We start from the raw sequence: 18,775 nt of genomic DNA on the forward strand, positions 1-18,775 counted from the left end.
CAAGTGAACGTAACTTATCTAGCACATAAGTGTTTTAAGGAATGCGATACATCATCTGTAATAGAAAGTTTAAAACTGTATTGCTTTGTTTTAAAAAAAATGAATATAACCAATGAGCATTAGCGTCCTGGTACCCAGTTGCACACAATCCTGTGTGCTTGCTTTTAGTTTTACATGACATTTAAACACCTTTTAATTCATCTTTTTTTAACACAAAAGAAAGATAAATACTGTTGATAGTTCATTACATACTCTGTACTCCTCAATATATATTATTTGAAATCACTTAAGGTGCCAAAGATATCAGGTCCCAAAAGGGTCACCTTATAATGGCAAACAAGTGATTATGACCTGGTGACAAACAGAAAAAAAAGCAAAACATAACATTATGGTGTATAGTAAACAGGGAGATTGACCAATATTAACCACAAGCAATGTATAAAGGCTTCATTCTGGTGGTCTCTCTCTGCTGTAACTCCAAGCAAAGACCTCTCATAGGTATCCTTCTAAAATGGCGTAGAAAGCCTTTAGTGGCCCTCCAAAGGCAGCATCAAAACTTCTCAAATAAATGCTGTCCTGGCCTGCAGTAGATCCGTTTACACCTGTCTTTCCTCTGGGCAAACTGGTATCTTTAGCAAAGTTTAATTTTGCAGAGCTGTGATGGGAATCACCAAGCCTGGACTCATTATTCTTAGATCCAATAACCTAGTCAGTTCCTCATAAGGCACAGTGAGCTCAGACAAAACTTCCACATAAGAATGCAGGTGTAGGCTGTATCAGAAGAAGATGTAGGGTCATCCCCCAGCAGTCCATGACAGCCATCCTTAAACAATAAAATAAAAGGCATAAGTCTACCCAGGACAATGAGATGAAGAGAAAAGTTACTGCAAACCTGACAACAAATAGGCAGCAGATGTGATCAGACCATTGTGTGTGTGTGGGAGGGGGGTAAGTAGAAGTTTAATTCACAGTGGTAAAGTTGCCAGTTTAACACAGTGTAACATAGTTTTCTTCTCAGAGTAAAGTATTACAGTTTATTCTGCAACTCAGCATGCTTTGTAATCTATAGATTTATAGCATAAAGTTAAAGGGACATTGAACACTTTGCGATGATAATGTAAAATGACAAACTGTATATGTATATATATATATATATATATATTGTATATAAAAAACTCTGCAAAATACTTTCATTATTTATTTTATTCCCTTTCCTGTAATTTCATTCTGAAATTGTAAGCTGTTCAGTTCCTGTTAGAAATGGAAGTGCAGACCACTGTTATATTCCACACAGCCATTGGCTGCACACTCTAGTGACCTATTTATAACTTCCCCTAATTGGCCACAACAGAGAAGGTAACCTAAGTTACAACATGGCAGCTCCCATTGTTTTATAGACACTAAAACTTTACACTTATTTTGTCAATATTTAAACAGCTAATGAAACGTTAAAAAATACATCTACATTGTATTCTCAGACTAATCTTTTCTTTGACTGCATCATTCTATCTAGCATCTATTTAGTGTTTAATGTCCCTTTAATGCATCAATTCCTTACTTCTTTAAGAGCATAGTAGAAAAATGGTTACTCTTTGGGTGTGTGGAACTTTATTGAATAGAGGTCCAATAGATCTGTTCTCTGTAAGCTGCTCAAAATAGAGCATTTGTAGTCTGCACAGTCACACAAATACTGAGACATTCAACATTATAAGAAACTTAAATATACGGAGACACTGCTGCCCATAGAACAGTTGTAGAACAGGTGGTATAGTTTATTAAGTATATGTCCAATGAAACAGCTACTTTATTTTTCAGCTTCACAATTTGCCACAAAACAGAAGTTGTAAAAAATACGTTAAATCCTGTATGGCAGGCATTCAAGATTCCGGTCAGAGCACTGTGCAATGGAGATTTTGACAGGTAAGAAAAAGGATTTATTTTATAAACTGTCATAGTATTGTTTTGTCACTGAAAAATATAAACCCTTCATTTTTCCCTTAGAGAATTTGGAAACAAAATTAGAATTTTACAAGCTTAAATGGACATTAAACCATAAGGTCTTTATATTTTCTTGCACCTAATACAAGAGAATTTTACATTGTTATTGTTGTTGTTATAATAATAATATTTTTTTTTACTTTTGAAAAACAGCTATTTTCAGTCAAACAGTGGGGTATATGTGTTTAATAATGGTGTAGATGTTTACCATTTAAATGAATATATGGAATAGTGTGAAATATGTGAGGCCCAGGAAACGATCATATTTATTTACCTATGTAAATCTGTATGAATGAAATTGCTTCTTTAAACAGGACAAACAAGTTAGCTATGCACTACTGGGAGCTAGCTAAGCAGATTTTGGTGAGCCAATGACAATGTGTAGCCACCAATCGTCAGAAAGCTCCCAAAGTAAACATAAATAAATAGAAATCTATCTAAACCAAGTGTAATTTTGACTTTCATGTCACTTTTTAATATCTTCCCTTTCACAATATGGCTTTTTTTGTTTAGTGTCTCTTTAAAAGACCATTATAGTAAAAAAATTATATGTTCTTATTTGTTACAGTGTGTAATATTAAAAAGAGAGACCTTGCACCTCCATTTGTTTAACCCCTTCAAAGGGGTTAAACACATTGTTAAAGTACTGCTTGGGAGTCACATAGCACTAGTGGTCCTGAGCAGATACTGTCACTGACCCAGTCAATTGTACTAGTTGCTGTGCGATTATAGCTGCTGATTGGGCCAGCAGTATTTTACTCTCCGGACCAGCAGTGCTCTGTGACTCATGAACATGACTTTAACTGTGTGTTTAACATATTTGTAGGGATTAAACACATAGAGGTACAGGGTCACTAATTTTAAAATGAAATGCTTTAACTAATTAAAGCATGTCATAATTCAACCATGATGGCTCTTTAATATGAGCAGCATATTAAATGTTATGATTTTCGTTTCATATCAGTTTGTATCAGTTGTCTGTCATTTTAATCAGCTCAGACTGCTCCTCTCACAAATATTAGTCAGGAGGACAAGCTGGAAAATTAATCTTTAATGTAGAAAACTCATTTAAAAGGATATTTTAAAATGTCATATTCTATTCTGTACTGTGTATGTTTATGTAAGATTGATACTACAGGGGTTTTATTTCTAGGTTAGAGACTATTTTGCTAATGTGGATGAAAAAACAACAAAAAAACTTATAAAATTAAGATTCATTTAAAGGGACATTAGACACAAATATATATGTTGTCTAAACAAAATGGCTCCATGTAAATGTGTTATTTTAAATGTAAATAAAATGAATACAGCAGTATTGGATGGAGATACCCCTTCAAGCCTGAAAGAAAATATTTGTTCATCCAGGCTATGAAGATGCAAACACAAATCTGTAACATATTGTAGTATGTCCGTTTTTAAAATATTAAAGCGATGGTAAACAAAGCCTATATTGAAGTGAATAATGAAATTGTTGTTTAAAAAAAAGTATATTGGTACCTTTACTTTATAGCGAAATCATGCCTGAAAGTGTTAAAAATGGCCTGTAGTTTATTAAACTCAACAGCCCCACTGCTGTCCCGCTTAGACAAATATTTTTTTTTACAAGCGGTGATGTGAGATATTCTAAATGATCCTCCAGAAGATTTTGCTTTACTTCTCTGAGGGGCATTCCCTGCATTTCTGTATGTAAAGGAGATAAGCCCAGTGCAGTATAGCACTGCATGAAGGTGACAGTTCTGCTGCATTTACACATTGTGCTTTCTATTTTATATCAATTTACACTTTTCACTTTTTGTTTTGTATTTTATTTTGCATACATCAGTGTATTTAGGATTGTGTTTTTTTCAAATTCTGATTATGACTTCACAGTTTCTGTGTAACTTTAACAAATTATTCTACCAAACATACAGAATTAAAACAGCTGTGGTTACTGTGACATGCATGGATCGCGCATGCGTCAAGTGACCTAAGTACTTAGGTCACTTGACACATGCGCGATCCATGCGTGTCACAGTCGGAGGTTACTTCCTGGTTCCACTGATGTTGATTGCTCTCATTAACCACAGCTGTTTTAATTCTGTATGTTTGGCGGTTCTTTTCAGGGCAGGTACCATTATGTTTGAGGGTATTTAAGGAGCACTTAAGGGTTTGTGGGGTATGCTTGTGTGGGGTGACTTGTCTTCATGTGATCAAGGCCTCCTTGCTGGGGCCGAAACGTTATGTATTCATTGAATAAAGGTGATTAATCTATTCTCTGGTGCTGGCTCTTTATTCTGCGGTGGAACTATTGGAATATTCACCGGATTCCTTTTCTACATGCTGCTTCTGTTTTATATATATATATATATATATATATATATATATATACTCTGTATGTATATATAAATATATATATATATCCAAACAGGCACGCACTCTCTGTATTTTTTAAAGTGCTATTTAATTTTCAAATAGACATGTGACGTTTCGGAGATCTCACCCCGAAAAAAAAGTCCAGAGAGTGCGTGCCTGTTTGTATATTAATACTACTTTGCCCGCACCCTGGTTGATGCTGAAGGAGGTGAGAGTGCGCTGCTTTCTACTACAGTTTTTATACAGTATATATATATTATATATATATTATATATTATATATATATATATATATATGTGTGTGTTATAAATTAGATTGCACTTTGCATGTATTTTATTTAAAGTAAAACTGAAAAACTGTCAGCTTCAGTTTCCCAGAGAGTGTCATTACTTTCTATGGGCCAGATAATCAAACAGTCTCTAGTTTGGAGAGAGAATATAGTGCTGACTTCACAGGGGTAGAACTCACTGAATTTTCTAAGAAAAGGGGAGGAACCTGGAAATCCCAGAGAAATGAGAGATGCCTTCCATAGAAGGCAATGAAGCTCTCTGGGATACAAAATTTCACATGGGAGAGAAAAGGTAACTGGAGAACCCCTGGCGCTAATATAAAGGCTCCATTTGCATCAATTCCAAATTAAACTGAAATGTTTTGACTACAATTTAACTTACTTTTGTCCATATTTTAGTATATATTACTTTTCTGTTAGTTAATATAAGTGTATTATGAATATTGAGCAAACTTCACCTGCATGCAGCTGGTGAGTCAAATCAGTGAGACCAGCTTGTTTAAAATGCTTAGGAAATTTTACAAGACTTGTAAGAGAGCTTCAAACATCTTTTGGGAACTCCCCTGTTTAGCCCAATGAACAACCCTGTCCCTCCCACTTTCTGAAACTGCCAGTTTACAATGGAGAAAATACAAAGTGCCATGTAATTTTATACAAAGTATGATCTTAAAGGGACAGTCTACACCAAAAATGTTCTTATTTAAAAAGATAGATAATCCCTTTATTACCCATTGCCCGTTTTTGCATTACCAACACAGTTATATTAATATACTTATTACCTTGTATCTAAGCCTCTGCAGACAGCCTCCTTATCTAAGTGCTTTTGACAGACATGCAGTGTAGTCAATCGGTGAAGACTCCTAAATAACTTGCACAATGTTATCTATATGACACACATGAACTAATACTGTCTAACTGTGAAAAACTTTCAAAATCCTCTGAGCTAAGAGGCAGTTTTCAACGGTTTAGAAATCAGTTTGAGCCCAGCTAGGTTTAGCTTTTCAAAAATACCACCAAGGGAACAAAGCAAATTTGATGATAAAAGTAAATTGGAAAGTTGTTTAAAATTTCATGACCTATCTGAATCATGAAAGTTTAGTTTTGACTTTACTGTCCCTTTAAGTTTTTAAAGTAACATCCAAAGCATAACCAGAATGTGTAAAATCACTGCTAGACCAACATTTACATGTATTAAATTACAAATGAGAATGTGCAAAGCTTAAATGTAATAATACTGAAAGGACCCAATCTGAAATGTATATAAAATACAATGCACAAAGTTTAAGTGTAATAAAACTCTCATATCATGCAATGCTTTATTGCACTGGACTTGTCTCTGCTTCACACACATAAATTAGAGAGATCTTGCCGTGCTGGAGAGTTACACCCTTTTTCTTTTGAAAAGTCAGTCTTTGTGAAGTCTGAACTACAGTTTATCTCCAAGCTGGAGAACCTTTGAATATCAGGGCCCTGATGTTTGTGCTAGCCATATAGCAAGAATTAGATTTTTTTCAACATTGATTTCAATATTCACTTCAATATAAGCTTTGTCTACCATCGCTTTAAATAAAAAAGGAAATAATTGACTACCATAGACTTCTGAACAAAAACAGGCCTAAATATGTAAACACAGAAAAACCTAAATTAAATCTGATGCCCTAGATGTGTCTGTACAATAGTGTTTATTTTGTCTTTTTTGTTTTTTTTTACAGGCCAATTAAAGTAGAAGTCTACGACTGGGACAGAGATGGGGGGTATTTATCATTTTGTATATTTTTTACTGCACTGATAATGGTTTGTCTGAACAAACGATATATTAAAAAAATAATTAAAAAAAATCCCAAGCAATATATAAATATGAGGAACCCTATAGTGTTTGCTATTGTCTGAGCTCTCCTAAGGTTTAGGCTGCATAATAACTGCTGCTTGTTATAAGGACAAAATAGACAACTTTAGGTGCAATATCATGATAAACAGCGGTTATTTCCGATGCGCTTTACAGTGAGTGATGCTATGAAAGACATCGTATAATCTACAAGAGGATGGTTGTAGTGTTTATTTAAGCATTGGCCTTGGAAAAGTTTTTTGCTTGATGTTCATAAAATGCTGAGGATGTGGAAGTGGTAATTACAGAGGAGTGACGCAGGTCTGTCTGGCAACATAGCCTTGAAAGAGGCTCCTAGTGTTCGTTGTTTTTTTTTTTTTAATCATTTCACAAATAAGCTTTTGCTGCTTGCTGTGCTATGTTAGTCTACTGCTGTATAATAGCTATAAATCTACTGATTTTTTTCTGGAAATTGTTTAGCTGTATACAGGAGGCGTTTGTATATAGTGGCACAAGGCAAATAATAAAGAATAAATTGTATAATGCTATTGAAAGGTAAACATGTTTAAACATCATATTTATAATGTACGAGCTTTGTAGAAATTAGGCAATGGTAGCGCCGCCATGTTACTAACTGCATATGACTACATTAATCAAACTGCGGAAGCTGCTTCAGAGGCACATTGTTTAAGGCTCTCCACCACCTAAAAGTTGTCGGATTGAAATCATTCTGATCGGATCGGGATGATGGACAGCCCCTGCTCGTGGTCGATTGGCCGCCAGTGAGCAGGGGGCGGCATTGCACAAGCACTTCTGGTGAAACGCTTGTGCAGTGATAAATGAGGACAGCGTATGCTGTCTGTCTGCTGTGATGTCCAGTGGACATGATTTGCTATAGCGAATCATGTCTGCACAGCATTTGATAAATCGAGCCCTATAGTGTGCTTTGTGATAGTTATCACACAAGGGAATAATGTTTGGAAAATGAGCATATAAAGCTTTTCATCCAAGCAATAGATGGTTCCTGGACTCTGATCCATCAAACAATACTTTACAGCCTTTATTGATTGTGGGTGACAGCTTGAGAAATGTGAAACTGTAATAAGGGAGGTAATACAGCGTTATAGTGGAGCTTATGATTTTCTTTTTGTATATCATAAAAAGAATTAATGAGCCATTAAGCAAACAGAACTTCTGTCCTATAATACAGTCATTTTAGTTAGCTGGTAAGTTGTTAATTTATGATTCTAAGTGACCAGATCAGATTTCAATCAGACTATATTGAAAATGGCCAGATTCATTTTCATTTTAATGAGCAAGTTTGCTAAAGACGTCTATTCCCTCTTGGTTACTGCAGTCTTTTGACATAGGGCAATTCTAATTACCATCTTTCCTGCAGCAGAGAGCTCATATTGTAGTAGATTAAATACCTTCCCTCTGAGTGCTAAATAAAAGTCAGATGAATCTTGAACGCTTTGCAAATTTGCTTGAAACAATCCTTATTTTGCTTAATAAATGATTATTTGCTCATTTCTCTAATCTTCTTTGCTCTTCGGGACATTTTTTTTACCCTCTTGAAATATTATTTAAATGGAGTATATGTAATATGCAAATTATTTAATATATTAAATGAAACACCTTTTTCTGCTTTTGCACAGTATTTACAGCAATGCCTTTATTTCTTCCTCAGTCATGATTTTATTGGTGATTTCATAACAAGCTACAGGGAACTTTCACGAGGACAATCACAGTTCAATGTTTATGAGGTGAGTCTTTTACGTATTGCTTATTGTTACAATAAGAGAGATGCTATAGTCACACAATGTTGTATTATATATTTGATAAATCAGGTTTTGATATTTAGAAACCTTGTTAGTCACTCTTTACTAATATTATTCATTTTTGTGTTGTTATTTGAAGAATAAATGAACAATGCGTGTATGTATGTATCCACAGCATATCTCCCAACATCTGTAGCTAAGAATGACGGATGCAGGAGGTTGATAGGAGTCTGTCACTATTTTGTGAATGGAGCTGTGCTGAGAGGGGAGGGATCATGGGTGGTTTGTGGGCGGGATTGTGGGTGTTTCTGGGTGGTCTGTGGGTGTGTCAGGGCAGTTTGTAGGGTTGTGGAGCAGTGTTGAGAGGGGAGGAATTATGGGTGGTTAGTGGGCGGGATTCTGGGTGTTTCTTGGTGTTCCATGGGTGGAGATAAGTAGAATTATTTAAAGAGGGACAGGGGTACAGAGCTCAGAATCAAGGACTGTCTCTCTAAAATAGGGACAGTTGGGAGGTCTAATACAGTACTGCACAAAAGGTGTAGGCGGGAATGAAAAAATGCTGTAACGTAAGAATGCTTTGAGAAATAGAAATGTTAATTTATTTTCATCAATTAGCAAAATGTAAAGTGATATACCAGAAGAAACATCTAAATCAAAGCAATATTTCTGGTGACAAACCTCTGCCTTCAAAACAGAATCAGTTATTTTAGGTACACTTGCACACAATTCTTTAAGGAACTCGGCAGGTAGGTTGTTCCTAACATCTTGGAGAACTAACTACATTTCTTCTGTGGATTTTGTCAGCCTCAGTTGCTTCTGTCTCTTCATATAATCCCTGACAGTCTGAATGATGTTGAGATAAGGGCTCTGTGGGGGGCATGCCATCACTTCCAGGACTCTTTGTTCTTCTTTACACTTAAAGGGACAGTCAAGTCCAAAAAAGCTTTCATTTTTCAAATAGGGCATGTAATTTTAAACAACTTTCCAATTTACTTTTATCAACAATTTTGCTGTGTTCTCTTGGTATTCTAGTTGAAAGCAAACCTAGGGAGGCACATATGATAATTTCTAAGCCCTTGAAGGCCGCCTCTATTTTATTTACTTTTCACAGCAGGGGAGAGCAAGCTCATGTAGGCCATATAGATAGCATTGTGATCACGCCCGTGGCTAGTGGCAGACACTGCACTAATTGGCTAAAATGCAAGTCAATAGATAATAACTAAAAGTCATGTGATTAGGGGCGGTCAGAAGATGCTTAGATACAAGTTAGTCACAGAAGTAAAAAGTGTATTAATATAACAGTGTTGGTTTTGCAAAACTGGGGAATGGGTAATAAAGGGATTATCTATCTTTTTAAACAACAACAATTCTGGTGTTGACTGTCCCTTTAAGTTCTTAATGACTTTGGCTGCAAGTTTGGAATCATCATGCAACAAAATAAATTTGGCCAATCGGATGCCTTTCCTGATGGTATTGGATGATGGAGTATTATCTGCCTGTACTTCTTAACATTGAGGATACCATTTATTCTGACAAAATCCCTTACTCCATTTGCAGAAATGCAGCCCCAAACTTGCAAAGAACCTCCACCATGCTTTACTGTTGTCTGCAGACACTAATTGGTGTACTGCTCTCCAGCCCTTTGGCTAACAGACTGCCTTCTGCTACAGCCAAATACAGGTATACCTCACTTTACAGCGCTTCACTTTACAGCACTTTGTGGAGCTGAAGTTCAACCTCAGAGGATTTTAAAACAGTGCTGTAATCTTCGTGAGATTGCGAGAAAAGTGACTGGCACTATTTTGTTATGAAAATGAGAAAGGAAGTTGGTAACACTCCTAAAGATGCAAAGTTATATAATGAGCATGATAGCTTTATATGTAGTTGGTCCCGGGACTTACGTCCACAAACCCCACTCACCCCTGTCCTGGATACTTCTCCAAACCGGAAGGTCGACCATCCGTCTGTGTGGGACTAAATGCACTATAACATGGGAGACTGTGAACACACAGGCCGGTATTCGACTTCGGCGAGCAGATAAGCTTCCTCCCAGGCGCAGTCTCCTGACAATCGGTACAAGGTCCGTAACTTCTGGCAGTGTTCTAAGCAACGCCAGGGCCAGAGCGTCTCACCGACGTATGCGTGACTTGCTGGGGGGCGGGGCTACTTCACCCGGGATTACAACGTAGGAGCAAAGGGACTGTAGGATCCACAGTCTGGTGCAGTAAATGTCAAAAATAAAGAAGCAAGGGATCCCACGTAGAGATGAAGTATAAAATCAGCTTTATTGAACACAAGTTAAAAATTCCGTCCTTCTTTATTTTTGACTATTTTGTTATGCGCCGTTCACTCTGTTTACAGCATTACAGTGCAATCTGTGTCTCAGTGTTATAGTCTGGCAAATTTTACTACAGTAATTATCACTATTTTACAGGTACAGTATTTATTGAATACTAATTGAATACTGTACTGTGCTAGTGTTTAACTAAACGTAGCACTTTTGCACCCCTAATATATATTAGTTAAACATGTTTTCAAGTTTTTAAACACATTGGCAAGTAAAAAGAAAGCTAAAATCGCATTGTTTCACTTTAATGCGGTTTTCACTTTACAGCTGGGCTCCAGTCCCTAACCCACTGTATGAGCGGGGTATACCTGTATTTCAAATTTTGACTTGTCAGTCAAGAGCATCTGCTGCCATTTTTCTGCAACCCAGTTTCTGTGTTGTTGTGCATAGTTGAGGCGCTTGGCCTTATTTCCATGTTGGAGGTATGGCTTTTTGGCCTCAAGTCTACTGAAGACCTCTTCTTACCAGACTTCACCAGACAGTAGATGGGTGTAGATGGGGGCCCCTGGTTTCTGACAATTATGAGCTGATAGTTCTGCTGAACATCTTCCAATTGTGAAGGGAAGTAAGCATGATGTGTCTTTCATCTGCTCCACTAAGATTTTCTTGGCAGTGTCTTTGGTCCTAAATGCTGCCAGTTTCTTTGTGCTTCTTCAGAAGAGCTTGGGCAGCACAACTGGAAACCCCTGTCTGCCTTGTAATTTCTGCTTGGGAGAGGCTTTGCTGATGCAGTAAAACTACCTTGTGTCTTGTTGCTATGGTCAGTCTTACCATGGTATATGACTTTTGACATTAAACTATATTCAGCAACCAATCACGCAAGCGACAAGTGATAGGTCACGACAAGTTATAAGTGAACTTCTAATATCACAACTGCATTAACGTAATCCCCCATAGACTTTAAAGGTGCATGAAAGTGGAAATAAACACCTATACTAGCACGCAAAACCGAACACCTTTTCTTAAGTGCGCTAACTCTACATTAAATATTAATATTTCACGTTACAAAGTTCTTCACAAATCAAAATAGTTCTTCACATAGCAGAATATGTTCTATTTATTCTTAAATACATATTTATATATATTTATTCCTTCTATCTTGACAAGTGCTCCAGTGCCTGCTGCTGAGAAACACCCCCATAACAGAATATTACCGTCTCCATGCTTTACTGTAGGTATCTTGTTATTTGGATGGTGAGTTGTATTGGATTTCCTCTAGGCATATCGTTTGTTATTGAGGCCAAATTATTCAAATTTAGTCTCATCTGACCATAACACCTTTATCCATGTGGCCTCAGAATCTCCAAGGTGTGATGGCAAAGCTCAGTCGTGACTGCATGTGGCCTGTCTTAAGGAGTGGCTTTTTTCTTGCATCCCTTCCATACAAGCCACATTTGTGGAGAATTTGTGATATTGTTGTCACATGGACACAATGACCACTCTTTGTCATAAATTCCTGCAACTGCTTCAGAGTTGCTGTGGTCCTCTTATTAGACTCTGTGACCAGTTTCCTCCTTGCTCTTTCATCCAGTTTTGAGAAATGTCCTGCTCCAGAGAGGATCTGTGTTGTACCAAATACCTTCCACTTCTTAATTATAGACTTCACAGTGCTTCTAGGCATTGATAAAGCCTTGTATATTTTCTTGTATCCATCTTCTGACTTGTGCCTGTCGACAACTTTATCCCAGAGATCTTTTGACAGTGCCTTGCCACCCATAGCTGATTGTTTGCTTCAATTGCACTACCAGGGACTGAGCTGCTCCAGGAAAGCTCTTTTCATGCTGAGCTAATCCATATGCCCACAGCTAATCACAGTTGAAGGTCAAATAGCTTTGTGTGATTAGCTACACCTGATTGAGTTTACAAGTAATTTTTGGAGGGGGTGATCCTTTTTCCAACACAGCAATTCTGTTTTTGAATTGTCTTTATTTTTGTCTGACATGTTGGTGTTATATCTTTCACTTGGATGTTATAAGTTGCAATTACAACTGGATAAACAAAAACTTTGGTAAAACGTATATCTATACCTATATACATATACAGTATATATATATATATATATATATATATATATATATATATATATATATATATATACTGTATATGTATATAGGTATAGATATACGTTTTACCAAAGTTTTTATTACTTATATATTTTAGCCAGTGTTACTTATCTATTAAATATTTCTATCAATTGTTTTAGAACTGTATACCTTTGATCTTTATTTTATTATATGTTTCATTTTATTAGCAACATTTTATTTTACTTTAGAAGTTACACTTCACATTAGATATATATATATATATTATATATTATATATATATATTATATATGTTATATTATATATTTTCCCACTACACTACATAAATACACATATAAACATATATATATATATATATATATACATGCATACATATACATCTTTAGACATGTATATGCATTTATCTCAATGTTAAAGTCCTGCCTTTTGTTTAACACCTGAGTCCTCATATCTTTGAGCCCTTATAACTTTTTATGCAATATTTTATTTTTATAAGTTTTATTAGATGGTGTTATTATGAGTGTAATTTTACTTTTAAATGTATACAAAATACCTACAGGTATTCAACAGAATGCTTATAATCACAAAAACAGATTAAATAAGTTAAAATGTAACTTTTAACCCTATTAATTTAAAAAGGAGACAACAGGAAAGTACAGTAATAATCTGCTGCTCCTTAGAAATTAAAAACACATCTCTGCCTGTTATTGTGTATGCAAGTAATTAGCTGAATCAGACAATCAGTTAAGATACGATAGTGAGAGAGATTACAGGAGGCTATTACTGAGGGTAGACGTGTGCTATAATATAATGCTAGGATCTGCACTTATTTAGAATGACCCTGTCCTCAGTATGAATTAATTCAAAGAGATTTTCCCCTCCATGACTATTGCCACTCCCAACCTTCTCACATAAATCATTATTCAGTTTTTAAATAAATTAATAATACATTGTTTTAAGTGTCAGACAGAGAGCATTTAAAATAAAGTAGAGCCCTTGACCCAGTCGCGTTTCACATTATGCTTCCTCAGAGGGGTGTGCATCAGGCAGCAGATTCGCTGTATTTAGGTTATGCAATGACCCTCTTACTTTTATAGGATTGGATGATGGAGGAACATGATTGGTCAATTTAACTGTCAGTTAAAAGTTGTGAAGTTGTGCAAGTGATGAAAAACCAATGATTCATTTTCAAACATTGAGCAAGTATTTTGGCAAACCGAATTGGTTACATCTCTAGCGATAGTAAATGTATTATTGCACCAATGTTTTTCTTTTAAATGTATTTAAGTGTTTTGTGCAACTTTTTTTGTTCTCTGAAGCCGCAATATCTCGGTGCTCCTTAAATAAAATTGCTCTCAATCGAACATGTTTACTTTCAACCTATAATACACGCACTACTTCTGACTTTTGCAAAGAGCCAAGATATACCCTTTTTTCGCTTGCATGCAACAGTTATCGGGCCACTCGTAATCTATCATTAGCACTTGTTTGGTATAATTATTTAAAAGGACATGAAACCCATATTTTTTTATCATAATTCAGATAGAGCATGTGTTTTTCAACAACTTTCCAATTTACTTCTATTATCAAATTTATTTTGTTTTCTTAGTATTCTTTATTGAAAAGGATACCTAGGTAGGCTCAGGAGCTGCTGATTGGTGGTTGCACATATATGCCTCATGTTATTGGTTAATTTAGATGTGTTCAGCTAGCTTTCAGTAGTTAATTGCTGCTGCTTCTACAACAAAGGGTACCAAGATAATGAATCCAATTAGATAATAGAAGTAAATTGGAAAGTTGTTTAAAATTGTTTTCTCTATGATGAAAGAAAAATGTTGGATTTCATGTCACTTTAATCATGCACTTGACTATATGCCTTCAAAATCCCTGTCTTTGCACAAGTGTATATGTATATATTTGTGTCTGCGTGTATGTATATGGGTATGTGTGTATGTATGTATGAGTATGTATGTATTTGTGTATTTATGTGTGCATGTACAATCCCAATTCCGAAATAGTTGGGACGGTATGGAAAATGCAAAAAAACAAATAAAAAAGAGTAATATGAAAATTCAATTCACCCTGTACTATATTAAAAACACATTATTAACACATTGTTTGATGTTTTTAAAAAAATTGGGACGGGGCAATTTAGGACTAATAGAGATGTGACAAGTTAAAATAAGAAGGTGATGTGAAACAGGTGAAGCAATCGTGTAATCAAAGTATATAAGGAGCCTCCAAAAAAGGCCTAGTCCTTCAAGAGCAAGGATGGGTCGGGCGCACCAATCTACCAACAGATGCGAATAATCCAACACTTTAAGAACAACATTGCAATCGGTAGGATTTTGGGCATTTCACCTTCTACAGTGCACATTATAATTAAAAGATTCAAGGAATCTGGTCAAACCTACGTGTGTAAAGTGCAAGAATGAAAACCACTTCTTAATGCACGTGATTTCTGATTCCTCAGACGTCACTGTCTCAAAAACCGTCATGAGTCTGTAATGGATATCCTGACATGGGTTTGAGAATACTTTGGTAAACCTTTGTCAGTCAACACCATTTGCCACTGCATCCACATATGCAAGTTAAGGCTTTACTATGCAAAGCAGAAGCCATACATCAAGACTGTCCAGAAGCGCCGCTGACTTCTCTGGGCTCGGTCTCATCTGAGATCAACAGTAGCACAGTGGAATCATGTTTTGTGGTCCGATGAGTCAACATTTCAAATAGTTTTTGGAAAAAAACAGCTGTCGTGTTCTCCAGGCCAAAGAGGAAAAGGACCAGCTGTTATTAGCATCAGGTACAAAAGCCAGTGTCTGTCATGGTATGGGGGGGGGGGGTGTCAGTGCCCATGGCATGGGTAACTTGCACATCTGTGAGGGCACCATTAATGCAGAAAGATATGTATACATTTTGGAGCAACATATGCTGCCATCTAGACATTGTCTTTTCCAGGGACATTCTGGCTTTTTTGAGCAGGACAACGACAAACCACATTTTGCCCGGATTACAAGTGCATGGTCGTGTAAGCAGAGAGTGCGGATACTAGCATGGCCTGCCTGCAGTCCTGACCTGTCTCCGATTGAGAATGTGTGGCGCATTATGAAGCACAAAATAAGGCAACAAAGGTCTGTACAGTTGCGCAGCTGAAGACATGCATAATGAATGAATGGGGGAAAATTCCGCTTGATAAACTTAACCAACTGGTGTCTTCAGTGCCCAAACGCTTAATAAGTGTTATTTAAAAGAAAAGGTGATGTTGAACATTGGTAAACAGTCGACTGTCCCAACTTTTTTGGAGTGTGTGGCAGTCATCAGAGTTGAAATGAGTGTATATTTTCAAAAATACATTAAATTCACAAAGTAAAACATTAAATTTGTTAATAATTTGTTTTCAATATTGTAAAGGGTGAATTGAATTTTCAAATTACTATTATTGTTAGTTTTTTTGCATTTTCCATACTGTGTGTGTGTATGTTTGTGTGCGTGTCAGGGTACCAGGAACCAGACAGAGACGTAAAATGCTAAATTAATCACATCTTTATTAAAAAATAACAAAAAAATTATGAGTCTAAAAGCCAAATAACCAGCCAGGAGTCAAAGCCAGAGCAGATAGTCAGACGAGCTGGGTCAGGAACCAAAGCAAGTAGTCAGACGAGCTGGGATCAGGAATACGAAGATTAGCAAAGTCAGGAACAGCCATGGATCAGGAACCAGAAGGGACATCAAACAAGCCAGGTTATACACAGAGACAGGAACACAGGAACTCACAGATAGATCAGAAACAACGCAAGGGCAAAAGCAAACAGGACTGAGGCAGTTAAATAGGTAGTGATGAAATCATCATTCTGGGACTGCAACCTTTCTCTCTCTGATGATGTTCTCCAGTTTTGCCATAAGAGGGAGCCTGGGAGTAGTGAGCAGCGTTAAACTCTGCTACATGGGAGGAGAAAAGACAGGTGTGTAAAAATTGCAGCCAAGATAAAAAGCAGCAAACTATTTAATCAGGGTGAAATCCTGACAGTGCGTTTATGTATCTATACTATATGTACAGTATATTTGTCTATGTATGTTAATCCACTTCACAGTTTGAAGTGGATGTTAATTCACTTTACAGTTTGGATGTGGCAGAGAATTGCAGGTGAGAAATCCAGCTCAGGGTTTCCCTACAAACTAAGGTTTTCTCACCTGCAGCTAATTAAGGTCAATTAACACATGTTAATTAGTATGTGCTGATGATGCTAGTTAGAACCTGCAGTTGAAAGACAGAATATATGCTGGAGTTGTGCTGCTGTCTGGAGGTTCTAGGCCTGTGAGTTTTGAAATCTATTTGTAATATTGCAGTTGTGTGGAAAAGCCAGGAATGCTTTATTCTGTTTAGTAAGCGCCTTTGTGCAAGAATTGTATTTCTGCAAATTGTCTGTGAATAAACAGGCCAAGGTATTTACATCTAAATCCAGTGTGTGTGGAGTTATTTCTGCTGTGAATACTGTGTGTTAAAGCTGTTCCCGGGCCAAAATCCCAAGGAGATGCACATTTTTCTCACAGTATGTATTTGTCTATTTATGAGATAGTATGTATGTTTGTTTGTAGATGTGTATGTGCATATGTATGTATCTATATATGTATATTTGTCTATGTATGTGTATATGTTTGTGTGTATGAGCATATGTATGTATCTATATATGTATATTTGTCTATGTATGTGTATATGTTTGTGTGTATGAGCATATGTATATGTATGTATCTATATATGTATATTTGTCTATATATGTATGTGTATATGCTTGTGTGTATGAGCATATGTATGTATCTATATATGTATATTTGTCTATGTATGTATGTGTATATGTTTGTGTGTATGAGCATATGTATGTATCTATATATGTATATTTCTCTATGTATGTGTATATGTTTGTGTGTATGAGCATATGTATATGTATGTATCTATATATGTATATTTCTCTATGTATGTATGTGTATATGTTTGTGTGTATGAGCATATGTATATGTATGTATCTATATATGTATATTTCTCTATGTATGTATGTATGTGTATATGTTTGTGTGTATGAGCATACGTATATGTATGTATCTATATATGTATATTTGTCTATATATGTATGTGTATATGTTTGTGTATGAGCATATGTATATGTATGTATCTATATATGTATATTTCTCTATGTATGTATGTGTATATGTTTGTGTGTATGAGCATACGTATATGTATGTATCTATATATGTATATTTGTCTATATATGTATGTGTATATGTTTGTGTATGAGCATATGTATATGTATGTATCTATATATGTATATTTCTCTATATATGTATGTGTATATGTTTGTGTATGAGCATATGTATATGTATATATCTATATATGTATATTTGTCTATGTATGTGTATATGTTTGTGTGTATGAGCATATGTATATGTATGTATCTATATATGTATATTTCTCTATGTATGTATGTGTATACATATGTATTTATGTGGAGAGAGCCGGAGGGGGACTTTAGTAAGCAAAATTGATTAAAGTCCAATTTTACAGTTTTTCTGGGTTTCCTCAGTTCAGTAAATAATAAGACAATTGAGCTTTAGTAAATATTTTGCCTAGAATAAAATAATATCACAATCAGTATGCACTGTAGTAGTAAGGGACATTGAACACCTTTTTATTACAAGAGGTTTCTGTTGCCCTGCTATCAGTTAAGCCTAGGTAATCACAGGATGCCCACAGCACCTTATAAATATAAATACTTATATTTAATATAAGTACTATATATAATTACTATATATAAGTACTTATATTTAAGAAGTGCTGTGTACATCCTGTAATTACCTGTATTTTGAGGGGCCAGGCAGTTTACCCCAGTCTTCATGAGCACCATCACAGCAAACCTTTGTTTTGGATATCAGTCAAGTCTAAACATTCTAAAAAAAATAACTTGTTTATTGCAATTATTTTTCAATAGTCAAATTCCACCCACTACTATTTGGAGGAGCCAATCTTGGTTTGAGTCTGTGGACAACAAGGCTAGCCATGGTGATTGTGTTAGTATAAAGTGATTTTTTTTGCAGCTGTTATCTGTTAAAGCCAAATAGGGAAGTGTATGTAGCAGAGTTAGATTG

The 18,775-nt window shown here is 35.7% G+C and overlaps 1 protein-coding gene across 1 annotated transcript in view; it reads left to right on the forward strand.

The window, feature by feature from the left end:
• Window positions 1–18,775, forward strand: part of CPNE8 (copine 8) — a 959,176-nt gene that overhangs the window by 557,403 nt on the left and 382,998 nt on the right. Inside the window, exons 9-11 of the mRNA XM_053716599.1 lie at window positions 1,816–1,920; window positions 6,352–6,393; window positions 8,155–8,230. Coding sequence (XP_053572574.1) covers window positions 1,816–1,920; window positions 6,352–6,393; window positions 8,155–8,230 — 223 coding nt within the window. The remainder of the gene's footprint in view (window positions 1–1,815; window positions 1,921–6,351; window positions 6,394–8,154; window positions 8,231–18,775) is intronic.

The sequence above is a fragment of the Bombina bombina genome, chromosome 6 (genome assembly GCF_027579735.1).
Source record: "Bombina bombina isolate aBomBom1 chromosome 6, aBomBom1.pri, whole genome shotgun sequence".
Lineage (NCBI taxonomy): Eukaryota > Metazoa > Chordata > Amphibia > Anura > Bombinatoridae > Bombina > Bombina bombina.